General features: G+C 56.6%; 4 protein-coding genes across 4 annotated transcripts; 2 read left to right on the forward strand and 2 right to left on the reverse strand.

Annotated features, from left to right (window-relative positions):
• Positions 1-986: 986 nt before the first annotated feature.
• CkaCkLH20_07884 (peptidase family M3) lies at positions 987-3,140 on the forward strand (the record flags this gene model as incomplete). Its single annotated transcript, XM_038890600.1, has 2 exons — positions 987-2,821; positions 2,870-3,140. The coding sequence occupies 2 exons, from the start codon at positions 987-989 to the stop codon at positions 3,138-3,140; spliced, it is 2,106 nt and encodes a 701-aa protein (XP_038744208.1).
• Positions 3,141-3,925: 785 nt separating this feature from the next.
• On the forward strand, positions 3,926-6,850 carry CkaCkLH20_07885 (chromosome segregation protein; the record flags this gene model as incomplete). Its single annotated transcript, XM_038890601.1, has 4 exons — positions 3,926-4,090; positions 4,156-4,449; positions 4,503-4,612; positions 4,660-6,850. 4 exons carry the CDS (start codon positions 3,926-3,928, stop codon positions 6,848-6,850), a joined length of 2,760 nt encoding a protein of 919 aa, XP_038744209.1.
• Positions 6,851-7,332: 482 nt separating this feature from the next.
• On the reverse strand, positions 7,333-8,232 carry CkaCkLH20_07886 (uncharacterized protein; the record flags this gene model as incomplete). The annotated part of the gene is made up of 1 exon (XM_038890602.1): positions 7,333-8,232. One exon carries the CDS (start codon positions 8,230-8,232, stop codon positions 7,333-7,335), a length of 900 nt encoding a protein of 299 aa, XP_038744210.1.
• Positions 8,233-9,643: 1,411 nt separating this feature from the next.
• CkaCkLH20_07887 (sterol glucosyltransferase) lies at positions 9,644-12,353 on the reverse strand (the record flags this gene model as incomplete). The annotated part of the gene is made up of 6 exons (XM_038890603.1): positions 9,644-9,834; positions 9,945-10,083; positions 10,137-11,759; positions 11,812-11,963; positions 12,022-12,180; positions 12,230-12,353. The coding sequence occupies 6 exons, from the start codon at positions 12,351-12,353 to the stop codon at positions 9,644-9,646; spliced, it is 2,388 nt and encodes a 795-aa protein (XP_038744211.1).
• Positions 12,354-13,111: the final 758 nt, after the last annotated feature.

Here is a 13,111-nt window from a genome sequence, read left to right on the forward strand (position 1 = left end):
CGTCAGAGGCTTTCTCTGGATCACGGTGCGGCTTCTCATGGAACCCATACCGAAAAGGAATAAACTACTTTGATACCAGTTGTTCTCCGGTCTGTGATCACTTTGACCAGTTGAATTGTCTATGCCAATGTCGCACTTTGGCCCCATCATCTCGGCTGGCGCATTGTCTCTGGTCTGTTTTCTCTACCTTATTTGTTGTCCTCTTTTGCGACGTAGTCATCAGGCACACCAGCAGGACACAAAGTACTTTGCTGTCTGCTCAGCAACCATGAACCCCGCCATCCTGGATACATTCCAGGTTATGTAATCCATCGTTCTACGTCCTGCATACTTGGACTCCTCTGCTTCGACGGCTTCCTAAAGTCCCATTCCTTTTACCGTCTTTGCTTCTTCTGTTCCCATCTAGTCTTGCTCTCTGCTATGTTTCTGTTGTCGTCCGATATCATCCTCCATGTACCTCCGTAGAATGACCTGATTAGATAGATACCTCTCAGCTTACCTAAGCCTGACACCACAGCTGCTCCAGCGTGGGGCGGATGTCGTAGCACCGGGACAGCTGTGCTTGAGCTCAGCAAACGAACGACCACTTACACACCCGACACCACATCTCCCCGCCCTGAGCTTCTGCAAGAATCCTGAACTCTGCTTCGCCTCTACCTGACCTACCCGCCCTGTACACCAGACAAGTTTACCTTTCGTCCCCAACAGCCAACCGAGCGCGCTTGCCCTGCAGCAGCGCCTGCCCCTCCCCCGCTTCCACTCCATTCGCCGTGGCGTCGACCGCTCCCAAGCGCCGTCTACCCCTCCTCTCGCTACTATCCCCTCTCTCCTTCTTCCTCTTATTCCTCGTCGTATCTCTCATCCTGGCGGCCCCACGAGCAGTTCCGAGAATCACCTCTCTCTTCGCACAGCTACGCTTCAAGCCAACTCCCTACGTTTCTACCGCCACTGCTACCTACACATACCGTCCATTGGTGACCGCCGCCATGACGGTCCCCGACAAGTACAAGTCGCCCCCTCAGGCGCCCCCCGTCTTCACGGGCACCAAGGACTCCATCGTCAGCGACTCCAAGAAGATTTGCGACCAGACACGCGCCCTCCTGGACAAGCTCGTCGCCGACCACACCCCCGACAAAGCCACCTTCGACAATGTCATGCGCCCCATCGCCAAGGACGAGAACGAGAGCGGACTGTCTACGAGGATCCTCGGCTTCTACCAATACGTCTCCAAGGATGCCGCCCTGCGCGAGGCGTCGACCGAGGCCGACAAGATCATGGACGACTTCTCCATCGAAGTCAACATGAGGGAGGACGTGTTCAAGCTGATTGACGCCATCCACAACCGAAAGGACTCGGAGGGTCTCGACGCCGAAAGCCTCCGTCTGCTCGAGAAGGACTACAAGAACTACATCAAGATGGGATTGGGTCTCCCTGCCGGCCCCCAGCGAGACCGCTTCAAGGAGATCAAGAAGCGCCTGAGCCAGATCCAGATCGAATTCCAGAAGAACCTCAACGAAGAGAACGGTGGTATCTGGTTTACGCCCCAGGAGCTGGACGGCGTCCCCGAAGACGTTATCGATGGGCTCGAGAAGGGTACCGGCGACAATGAGGGCAAACTGAAGCTGTCCTTCAAGTACCCCGACTTGTTCCCCACCCTCAAGTTCGCGAAGAACCCGGAGACGAGGCGTTCAGTGTTTATTCAAAACGAGAATAAGTGCAACCAGAACGTCCCGTTGTTCAAGGAGGCCATCATCCTTCGCGACGAGGCTGCTCGCATGCTTGGATACCCCGACCACGCCTCTCTCCGCATCGAGGACAAGATGGCCAAGACTCCCAAGACCGTCAATGACTTCCTGGGTGACCTCCGCTCCCGATTGGCGGCTGGTGGTGCCAAGGAGGTCGAGCACCTGCTTGAGCTCAAGAAGGCCGACTCGGAGGCCCGGGGCGTGTCGAACGACGGCAACTACTATCTCTGGGACCACAAGTTCTACGACCGGTTGATGATTGAAAAGGAATACAACATCGACGAGAACAAGATCGCCGAGTACTTCCCAATTACTTCTACTATTGCTGGCATGTTGAAGATCTTTGAGGAGCTCCTGGGCTTCGTCTTTGTCGAGCTCAAGCCCGAGGACCGTGCTACCTTGAGCCCTACTGGCAAGGCGGAGGACATTGCTTGGCATGAGGACGTCATCATCTTCAGTGTCTGGGACGATGCAACCGAGGGCGATGGATTCGTCGGTTACCTGTACCTCGACCTTCACCCTCGCCAGGGCAAGTACGGCCACGCCGCCAACTTCAACCTGCAACCCGGTTACCTGCAAGCCAACGGCTCTCGCAGGTACCCCGCCACTGCCCTGGTTTGCAACTTCAGCAAGCCTACCCCCAAGAAGCCCTCTCTGCTCAAGCACGATGAGGTCGTGACGCTCTTCCACGAGCTCGGTCACGGTATCCACGACCTCGCTGGTCGATGCACCTACAGCCGCTTCCACGGTACCAGCACTGTTAGGGACTTTGTGGAGGCGCCCTCTCAGATGTTGGAAAACTGGTGCTGGACCCCTAGTGTGATCAAGTCTCTGTCGAACCACTACCAGACTGGCGAGAAGATTCCCGACGATCTCATTGAGAAGCAGATCTCAACGAAGCATGTCAACGCCGCTCTCTTCAACCTCCGTCAGCTCCACTTCGGTATCTTCGACATGACAGTGCACACCCCCAAGAGCCATGACGACATCAAGAACATGGATATGTCGTCCATCTACAACGAGCTTCGCGGTCAAATTGCTGGAATCAAGGGACCCGAGGCTCAGGGTGAGAAGAAGTATGTTGAATCCAAATACCCTATGAATGACCGCGCTAACATAAACAGCACCTGGGGTAACGGACAGGCCTGCTTTGGCCACTTGATCGGAGGCTACGACGCCGGTTACTACGGTTACCTCTCATCAGAGGTCTACTCGACTGACATGTTCTACTCTGTCTTCAAGTCGGATCCCATGAACGGAAAGGAGGGCCGTCGATACAGGCACACCGTCCTCGAGAAGGGCGGCAGCCAGGAGGAAATGTTGACCTTGGAGCAGTTCCTGGGTCGCAAGCCCAGTACCGAGTCCTTCTACAAGGAGCTGGGTATTCCTCAGTAAACTGGGTGGGTGTCGCTGGATGAAGCAAGAAAAAGCAGTGTTATACTTTGTATCCTTAGTATGAGGTCACCGAAGACGTGATCATCACAGACGCACAGCGTCTCAAACACTGCTCAAGTCCTACGCCCCTGTTTGCATGATTTTATCGATCATGATTGTGAAGTGAGTAATCGGTGAATCACAGCGGATGACAACATGAGCAAAAATCGCAGAATTATCGGAAGCAACAGCAGCAGTAATCAATAACAACAGCAAAAGTCACGAAAACACAACAAGTGTGCATAGCAATGAGGTGCAAAATGCCCTGCATACGCTGAGCTTCAGCCACAGCTTCAGAGGTCCCCGCCCGCACCCCGCCAGACCCACTCATCACCTGCATTGCCCTGTGCTGACAGTGCCGCTAGCAACGGGAACCGCACGAACTGAATGTAATGTAAACAAACGCGCCGGAACTGGCCAATGCGATTGGGGCTCTGTTGATCTAACCCACGCCCGGCGTACTCCCGAACACGCTTTTATCACCACCAACGTCGGCATTGCGCTTTTCACACTCGACGGATCAACAGCTCTCTACTAACCTCAGCTCCCTCAGCATCGCTACCTTTCACCGTCGTCGACGCGACTTATTCTCGATTTTTCCACGACCCAATGCATACTTGCAGCGAATAGCACTTCCTTTCTGCGATTGACGCGCCCGTCCCTCATACCTTCGCAAACGCATCGCGCCCCGGATCGCGACTTCCACCCTTTTTACAACCCATTCACGCCCAGATACGACGACTACGATGGCAGCCTTCGAAGGCTTTGTGCCGGCCGAGTTCTTCACCTACGAGGGTCGCCTGGGGTCTTTCTCGGAGAACTATCCATTCCCGAAACGACGCGCATCTGGGGCGACCAAAGGCGCAAAGAACCTGACCTGGCCGCACGCCAATTACCTTTTCGCCGAAGACGTACGTTTTATGCGCGAGAACAGAGAATATACTCCAAGGACTCGGAAACGCTGACCTCGTACCAGCTAGCTAAAGCCGGCTTCGTCTGGAAACCTTGGCCCGATAACCCCGACAATGTTGTGTGTTTTTTGTGCAATAAATCTCTTGATGGCTGGGAAGAAGGAGACAACGCGCTTGTGGAGCATATTAAGCACTCTCCCAGCTGCGGATGGGCCATTGTCGCAGGCATTGAAGCGAACGTTGGTGATCTGGCGGCGGAGGACCCCTCAAGCACCCGTATGATTGCCGCCAGGAAGGCGACTTTCGGTGGCCGCTGGCCCCATGAGAACAAGAGAGGTTGGAAATGCAAGACGAAACAGGTACGCCGCGTCGTGCCCGCCAGTGTGTTCTTTCCTGTGCTGACCTGTGTTAGCTGGCTGAGGCGGGGTGGAAGTACACGCCTTCCCTGGAATATAATGACATGGCGACGTGCACCTACTGCGAACTCGCTCTGGACGGATGGGAACAGGGTGATAAACCTATGTCAGTACCTTTCTTGTTGCTGACAGGACTCCACTGACTTTCAACAGGGACGAACACCGCAACCGATCCCCAGAGTGCCCGTTCTTTGCTTTGAAAGATCAGTACAGCGCGACCAAAAAGACCAAGGGCAAGGCAGCTAGGGGCTCCAAGGCCACTAATTCGAGGTTATCTGTACAATCGGTTGCCACTGCAGCATCAGACATTACGTCGATCGCCGACGCCACCGCAGAGGTTGACGACAGTGTTCTGACCACGGCATCAATGGCTAGCAAGAAGGGCACCCGCGCCAAGAAGGCTCCGGCAACGAAGGGCAGGAAGACAAAGGCCAAGAAGGATGAGCCTGTCGAGGTTGTCGAGACCGAGATGATGGAAGACGAAGAAGTACTGCCACCGCCATCTAAGCCTGCTCGTGGCCGCAAGCGCCCGAGTGATGAGGTAGACGACTCAGCCCTCACCGTGTCGGAAGCACCCGCCCCCAAGAAACGTACAGCCCGCGCCCGCGCAAAGGGTGCCGCTGACAGCTCCGTCATCGAACAATCGCAACAAGACATCAGCATTGCCGACGCCCAGCCACCAGCAAAGGCCCCCAAGGGTCGCAAGACCGCCCGTGCTTCTGGCACCAAGGGAACACGGAAAGCATCAGGTACATCTCTGAGGTCTACTGCTTCGACTGCCTCTATGCGAGCTGCACCGGGCGCGTTCCCCGAGGACGAGGACGAGATTCAACGCCAGTTGGAGGCAGACTTGGAACGCCCGTTGACAGACGACGAAGACATCATGCAGGACTCCGATTCTGAACGAAAGAAAGCTCCCGTGGAGAAGCCCAAGACAAAGAAGACGCGTGTCCGCCAGGATGAAGCCGCCAGCCCCGAGCATGCAGACAGCCAAATGTTCGACGCTGAGCCTTACGTTGCAAACGATGAGGACGTCGATGAAGAGTTTAAGCAACTGGAAGCTGAGATGACGATCGACGAGCCTGAAGTTCTCGAAGTGCCGAAGAAGGGACGTAAGGCTGCCGGCACCCGCAAAGTGTCGAAGCAGACGAAAGCTCAAAAGGCCAAGTTTGAAAAGGCCCCGGAAGAAGAAGAGGAAGACGAGTTGTCGATGACCGTCGAGCCTCCTGCGCCGGCTGAGCCGACTCAAGCAGAAAAGCCGGTCGACATGGAAGAAGACGAGATCAGCACCGCCACTGTTATCACGACGACGAGCAAGACCGCCCGTACGAGTACTGGCAAAAAGCGTGGCCGCCCGTCCAAGAAGTCCTTGGAGGCCCGTGCTTCCCTGGAAGCTAGCAAGACAGAAGAGGTTGACATGGTGGAGATGGAGAAAGCCAGGGCCGATCCAGAGCCGGTTGCTGAGCCTGAAGTCGAGCATGAGGAGCTCGTTGAGCCGGAACCCGAGGCTGACGCCGAACCCCAACCACAACCCGAAGCCGCAGTAGAGGTCGAGGTCGAGGAAGAAGCAGAGGAAGACGAGGAGGAGGTCGATGAGGCTGACGAGGTCGACGAGGTCTCCGCTAGTCAGTCATTCACATCCGCTCGCCAGACACCAGCACCTGCCCAGCCTGAAGAGAAATCCGATGGTCCGCAGGAACCTGAGGACGACCACGAAGAAACTGAAGCAGAAGAAGAGGAGCCAGAAGAGGAGCCGGAACCACAGGCCGAGCCTACTCCTGAAAAGCCAAAGTCAAAGAAGACCAGCATTCCTCTGGCAACATCTTCACCAGTAGTCGCTGCGCCTGCGCGCCGCAGTCTGCGACAACAATCTGGCACTCCACGAATCTCCCCTGCACAGTCGGCTCGCCAGGCGGCAGTATCGCCATCCCCATCCCCCCAATCTTCGGATGCTGAGAACCAGCCTCCTTCCTCAAGATCGGCGACCGCAAAGAAGCGTGTCACGCATGCAGTCCCCTCATCCACGCCGGTCCGACCCAGCTCGCCGACCAAGCGTAAGGTGTTGGCTAGCCTCCAGAGCACAACGCCCTGGAACCCGGTCGACATCGACCTCATCTTCGGCTCGCCGGAGAAATCAGACAAGAGGAATGCTGTCGACAGGCTGTTGCACAAGGGGACAGAGCTCACAAGCCCCGAAAAGAGGATGACGGTCGAGGAGTGGATCCACTTCAACGCGAACCAGGCGGAAGAGAGGCTGCGCCAGGAGTGCGAGGCAATGGTCAGCAAGTTTGAAAACGAGGGCACCAAGGCGATGAATGTTTTGGAGGGTCTGATTGTGGAGTAAATGTTTGCATAGCGTAGAGAGTCCGGAGCATTGGGTTGCTGAATTAATGATTGGTTTATGTCATGACACACACAAAACAGAGAGAGCAAGCAGATGGTGGTGTACGCGCGCTCGTCTTTGGCCGAGCCACCGCGTGGTGCTGGAGGTGGGCAAGGATGAGTGAGGCATGGTCAGCTTCGACCAATTCGGGTCGCGTTATTTTAACAAGGCATTTCAAAACACTCAACGGAAAGGGGAACCATTCTTGACAGTACTATGCCATTATTATTATCGGTTTGTTAAATAATGAGGGTGTTCGTCTAATCTATGGTCATTAAGAAGTCATCCTCCTGAAAAGGTACGTGAATATCCCAATTCGTCTATGTCATGATTCCAGTGGTATCGTTCCGGCATGCAAAGCTTCTTTCTCTCATTCCTTCCTCACTCATCCACTCTTCGATTTTCTTTCAAACGTTGTTCAATGGTTCTCCCTGGCACGCAACTTAGACGCAGTGGATGACGCCGTCGTCGTGGGTGTGGCACTCCTGAGGAGCGGAAGAGGTGGTGGCAGCAGGGGTGGGAGGAGTGGTGGTGGCGGCGGGAGTGTCCTCCTTCTCCTCCTCGAGCTCGCCGGAGCATCCGACGCCGGGGGCGGCGACGTCGTAGGCCCAGACGTCGATGGCGAAGTACTGGAGGGCGTCGCTGTCGACGACGGAGTAGGTGGCGTTGTTCCTGGCGAGGTCGAGGACGGAGGCGTAGTCCTCGGCGTAGTGCTCGACCTGTCCGAGGGAGACGGCGGGGACGTGGAAGGCGCGGTGGAGGAGGTCGGTGGCCCAGAAGGTGTTGAGCTTGGAGTTGGCGACGGTGTAGCCGAGGCCGCAGACGGAGGAGAGGGGGCGGCGGATCTCGAAGGAGAGGGGGCAGATGACGGTCTCCTGGGTGGCGTTGTCGCCGCGCCAGTGACCCGCCCAGCCGGCCTGGGTGGCGCAGTTGCGGTCCGGGTCGTCGCAGCGGAAGGTCATGGCGGACTTGTCGGCGGAGGCGACGCGCTCGTACCAGCCGACGGCGGCGGCGGTGGAGGCGTTGCCGAAGTACTTGCGGACGTGCTCGGAGGCGGCGCCGAAGCGGAGGAGGTGGTCGCGGGCGTGGGCGGCGAGCTGCTGGGTCTCGGCGAGGCCGACCTCGAGCTGGGCGCGGAGGGTGGCGTTGCAGGACTGGTGGATGGGGAAGGTCTTTTGCCAGCCCTTGGACCAGGAGTAGGGCTCCTGCGGGGTGGGGAGGGAGGCCGGGACGGAGGTCGAGGTGGCGGCGGCGGCCTCTTGGCGGCGGGCGAGGGGAGACGCGGAGCCGGAGGTGGAGGAGAGGAGCAGCAGAGCCGCGGTTGCGAGGGTGTTGTACATCATCTTGAAGGTGAGGCTTTTGAGTTGAGGTTGATTGGCTTTTCAAGAAAGAGCTTGTCTGGTGATGTAAGGTTGAGCTGGGAGCTTGGGAAACAGCTTGGAGCTTGGAGCTTGGAGTGATCGATGGAGAGGGAGGTATGCGGGTGGTCTTTTATAGCTGCGAGATGCCGCGTGGGAAGGAAAACTCTGCCTTCGCGTGGTCCCGTGTGTCTGGATCGTCAATGGGGGAGCTATTCGGCCAAGACATCGAGCTAGCCGTCCATGTCTTCCTCCTGCTTGCGCAGTTTGCTCGCGTGGGTTTGTCGACAGTAGTCGAGTCGGCTACTAGGCTGATCCTTCCCATGGTCCCAAGCCGGCCGTATGTTCTGATCGGGTCGTTCTTCCATGCCACTCTCCATCCCGCGCCGTCCATCTGCAGTCATCGCCAGCCTCCAGACACCGGGCAATCCCTCCCGCGACCCCTCTTCTCGCGGCTGACGAGCAAGCTTCTTTGATGAAAAGAACCCAATAAATCGCCCCAGTGGAGTCCGTCATGTTCGGTCGTGACTGCGCTTCTGAGAAGAGAAGCTCAGAGCGAGATCTTGGCAAAACCTGCGAGATTGGTGTTAGTCGGGTGATGGATGTGCCAAGGCGCGGGCAGCTCGACGCCAAGCTCGCGAAGCTCACGATCATATTGACAAACGGGGTTCGCCATTGGTCAATGGACGAAAACAACGAATGGCGAGGCCGGTCGTTGACAGACGAAACCCCACGGCCAAGAGGTGCTAAGTTGTTGTTGGCTCGAGGACTCGGTGACGTTGGGGGGAGTTTTTACTATGTAGAACTCTGGAGGCTGAGTCGGCGGCGGCCCTCCGGGTTCTCAAACCCCGCCCGAGTCCGGGACATCAAGGTTCTCGGGACCGGGGTCCCGGAGGATGGGGTCCGCTTTTTGTTTTTCCCTTTGTTTCTCGCTCACATCTTGCCATCCTTGAACAGCACTGCTTATACCGTCCTCACTCATTTTGTTTTTCTCTTGCCTTGCTTTTCAGCTCGGAATCGGAAGGTGGTTGGAATCATGTCGTATTGCTTTGAATGACAGCTGACAGTTGACATCCCCCGTCTCTGTGCCGTCCTTGTTGCTACCATTTCCAGTGTCGCCCCTACAGCGATTATCCCGCACTTCTTCTATTTCTCATTGAAGCCTCTATTTCGTCCTGGGCGTCTTCTTTCCCTCATCTCTATGTTGTTCCTAAAACTACCTCTTTCCCAAGTGCATACCCAATGCTGTATTCATCCTTCATTCAACCGGCGTGTCTTACATCCACAACCATCGTATTGGCTCTGAACACGCCGCGGAGACTCTAACACGGCTCGTCAGAGGTCCCAGCCGCTTGGTAATGCCATCTTCCAAGTGGCCGCCTTTCCGGGTGCGACATTATTGCGTAAAATAAGCGTCAAATACCTGCAGGACCTTCGACCTCGCGCGGGGGGCATCCCCGACCTGCCTCTGCCGATCGTGGTCCAGAAGCCGAGACTTGGACTCCCACACCGCGCGATTCCGTCCCATGCTGGCCTTGAGGGATTTATGAATTCCCTGGGCCGGGTATCCCACCAGCCCGAACAGTCCTAGCCGACATCCCGGGTCAGCTCTGCCCGATATATTCACCGACGACAAGACTCGTCTTCGCTGCTCAGGCAACGAGTGCGAAAGGGTTCTTTTCTTTGGGTTTGCTTACCTGCTCCCGGTTTGGTTATAAGACCGAGGGACCCTGTGCCCACACCCCTCGCCAGGCCGAGGGCCCCCCCTTCCTTCGCACCTTTGTACGGATCGACGAAGACGCCTGTGATTCCATCGTAGAAGCCGGTTCCAAAGGTCTGAGGCGCGGTTAGAGAAGAATATGGATGATATCACTTGTGGAAGGACGTACCTTGGCGGCAACAACGCCGCCGCTCTTCCAGTCTTCAACCTTTCCATTGTCTCGAGGCTGGCCACCCAAAAGTTTGGGGACGTTGTGTAAGCCATCGGCCAGAGCCAAAGGCATGTTCACGAGGCCGCCTTTGGCGACAACCCCAGTCATGGAGGCGATTCCCTTTCCTACTGCCATCGCGGCAGCGCCGCTCGCTCGGCCGGCTTCGCGGCCGGAAGCCCTGGCGCGTTTATACTCTTTCCAGGGATCGATGAACGTGCCCCCAAGGGCGAAAGTGAAGTCAGTCACTATCCCCAAAAGGGACGAGGCACCGCCGGTGATGGGATCCCACCGCTTGACGTCAGTGTTATACTCCCTCGTACGAAGGGGCTTCAAGTCGTTAGCCTTGAGTTTCTTCGCCTCGATCAAGTATGAGGCAGCCTGGTTCGAGATCTTGAGATGTTTGCGGCCCGACTTAGACTTGGTCTCGTAGGTCCACGCTGCGGGCTGGTCGGGTAAGAAGTCGCAGGTCAGGCTTGTAGCCGGTATGTTGCGGTGGAAAGACGCGACTGCGGCGTCGACGCCGCGCTCCTGGCGCATCACGTCTGCCACTCGACTCACGGCCTGATTCGCTTCTGGGGACAGGCAAAACTGGATGGCTGTCGAGAGTCTCTCGACGGTCAATTCCTTTTGCGGGATGGGGAGGGGTCCTGCGCCTGCATTGGCGACGACGCGGCCCCAGAACGGCTGGTCGCCGAAGAAGGGTACGATGATGGTCGGTCGTGCGTTGATGAGGCCGCAAGCCGTTGTCCCTGCTCCTCCGTGGTGCACGACAGCTGACACTCTCTTGAAAAGCCACTCGTGAGGACAGTCTCCTAAGTAGAAGACGTTCTCACTGTTGGGCTGGCCCTCGCCGAGTTTGCTCCATCCCCGAGAGATGATCACGCGGGTATTGCAGGCCTTGGAGGCTTCGAGGATGATCTCCGTCAGACGCGCAGGATCATCAACGACGATACTGCCGAAACCCACGTACAACGGTGGAGGACCCGCCGTGAGAAAGGCGTCTAGATCTGCCGGTGGCTTGAACGACGGCTCATCTCTCATGAAGAAACCGCAGACATCGATTTCCGGGCCCCAGTCTGCCGGTTTCGGGACTACCGCGGGTGACCAACAGTACGTGTGCGGAATCTTAAGGAACGTCGTGATGCCCGGACCCATGCTAGCCGGCACGGGCTCCAGCTCGAGCTCTTTTCTTCTCCAGGAGTTGATCACGTCGCCGAGGCCCTGCCACGTCATCAACTCGACGACTCCGTAAGACAGCCAATTCGTCGTCGCCGGCTCGAGGTTGTCGCCGCGCTGGATATTGGCGAGCGGGTGGGGGAAGGCACGCGTGGCGGTCCACGGCATCGTGAACATGATGTGCGCCGGAATGCCCAGGGCCTGGGCGCAGTGGACGTGGGCGAAGCTCGGGGGGTTGGCGATGATGGCGTCGGCGACAAATGGTTGCTTGGTGACGGGATCCGGGTCGATACAGGATTTCCAGCAGCCGCGAAGCATCTCGCGCATCATTCTCCGTTTCCGTCCCACGTCGCCTCCTCTCAGGGATTCCATCGAAGGTATGAGGCCGGGATTTCGGACCATGTACTTTTGGAGTCAGCGATGAACACTCAACACGAGGAAGAAGGCAACAACATACCGACATGAGGTCGGCGGGATCACCGCCGATGGGGAAGAACTCTAGACCGGAGTCTCTCACGAACTTGTCAAAGGTGTCATGTGTCGCTAGCCGTACACGATGACCATATCGACGGAGGGCTGTCCCGTATGCGATGAACGGCTGAACGTCCCCTTGGTAGGCATTGGTAAGGGACGAGTGCGCGAGATTGGATGACGGTAAGATACTCACCACGACTGCCGACAACCTGAATGACGATGTTCAGAGGAGGCACCGTTTTGTCGTTGAGCACCAGTGCGGTGGCATCGTCGGCAGTGGGAAAGGGCGGGAGTTCCTCCGCCAGCTGCTGAGGATTCTCTGACTGGAAGTTGATCGTTACATGACCGTCGGCTGCTCGAACGTCAGTTGTTGAACACGTGGATTGGATCGGTGTACGAACGCGATATCGCGGCTTCACTGGACAGCAGCGGGCCTGAAGAGTGCAGTTCATAAGGCGGAGGGATGTCCGACAGAGACTCGGTCGTATCCACGCTGAGGTTTCGTTTCGATTTCAGTATAGACATTTTGAAGAGATGTGTTGCGTGGGAGATCGCACATGGGGCTCAAAGCTTTTCGAGAACGTCAAAAGATGCATCGTATCTTATAAGTTTCATTTGCACATGGATATGGAATTCCCCGAAAAGCAATACATCTGCCGCAGCGCAGGAAGGCTCATCCCGCCGGCGTTTTCTCGCCGCAATAAGCGGCTCCCAAGCGGAGTTTTCACGCGTCGCCAGATCTCCGTCTGGGGCTGAGGCTCACCCGCAGCACCTCTAGCAGCTATCTTAGCCTACTTTAGCCATATAAAAAGGGGAGATAAAAGGCGTTCAGCTCGGGCGCGCCGTTTCTGCGCAGCAATTGGAATGCGCTACGCATGAAAAATTGCAAAAGGATGCGGATCTTACGAGGGCCTCGTAATCCTCCGCGGCTGGGATGTCGTTGGTTTAGTGCTTCGTGCGTCGTACAAATCGTATCCATCGTACCGACCTCGGCTTAGCTCGCTCGAGGTGCCCGGGATGCAATCCTTTGGCGCGTATTGACACGACGTACGCGGCTGATTACGTTGTAGATCTGCACATCGCACGTGGGACTCTAGAGATGGGTTTTAGGCAGCCTTTTAATAGTTGCGGTTTAGGCAATCAACTGAGTCGGTAACCCGTCCAATGAAGTTGACTCGAACACAAAAAAGGATGTGACTTTTCGACAACTTGAACAGCAATTGTAACGACTAAACAAACTAACAAGACTCCAGAGATAAGCCATCGCAGAAGGCAACCAATTA

Source organism: Colletotrichum karsti, assembly GCF_011947395.1.
Source record: "Colletotrichum karsti strain CkLH20 chromosome Unknown Scaffold25, whole genome shotgun sequence".
NCBI lineage: Eukaryota > Fungi > Ascomycota > Sordariomycetes > Glomerellales > Glomerellaceae > Colletotrichum > Colletotrichum karsti.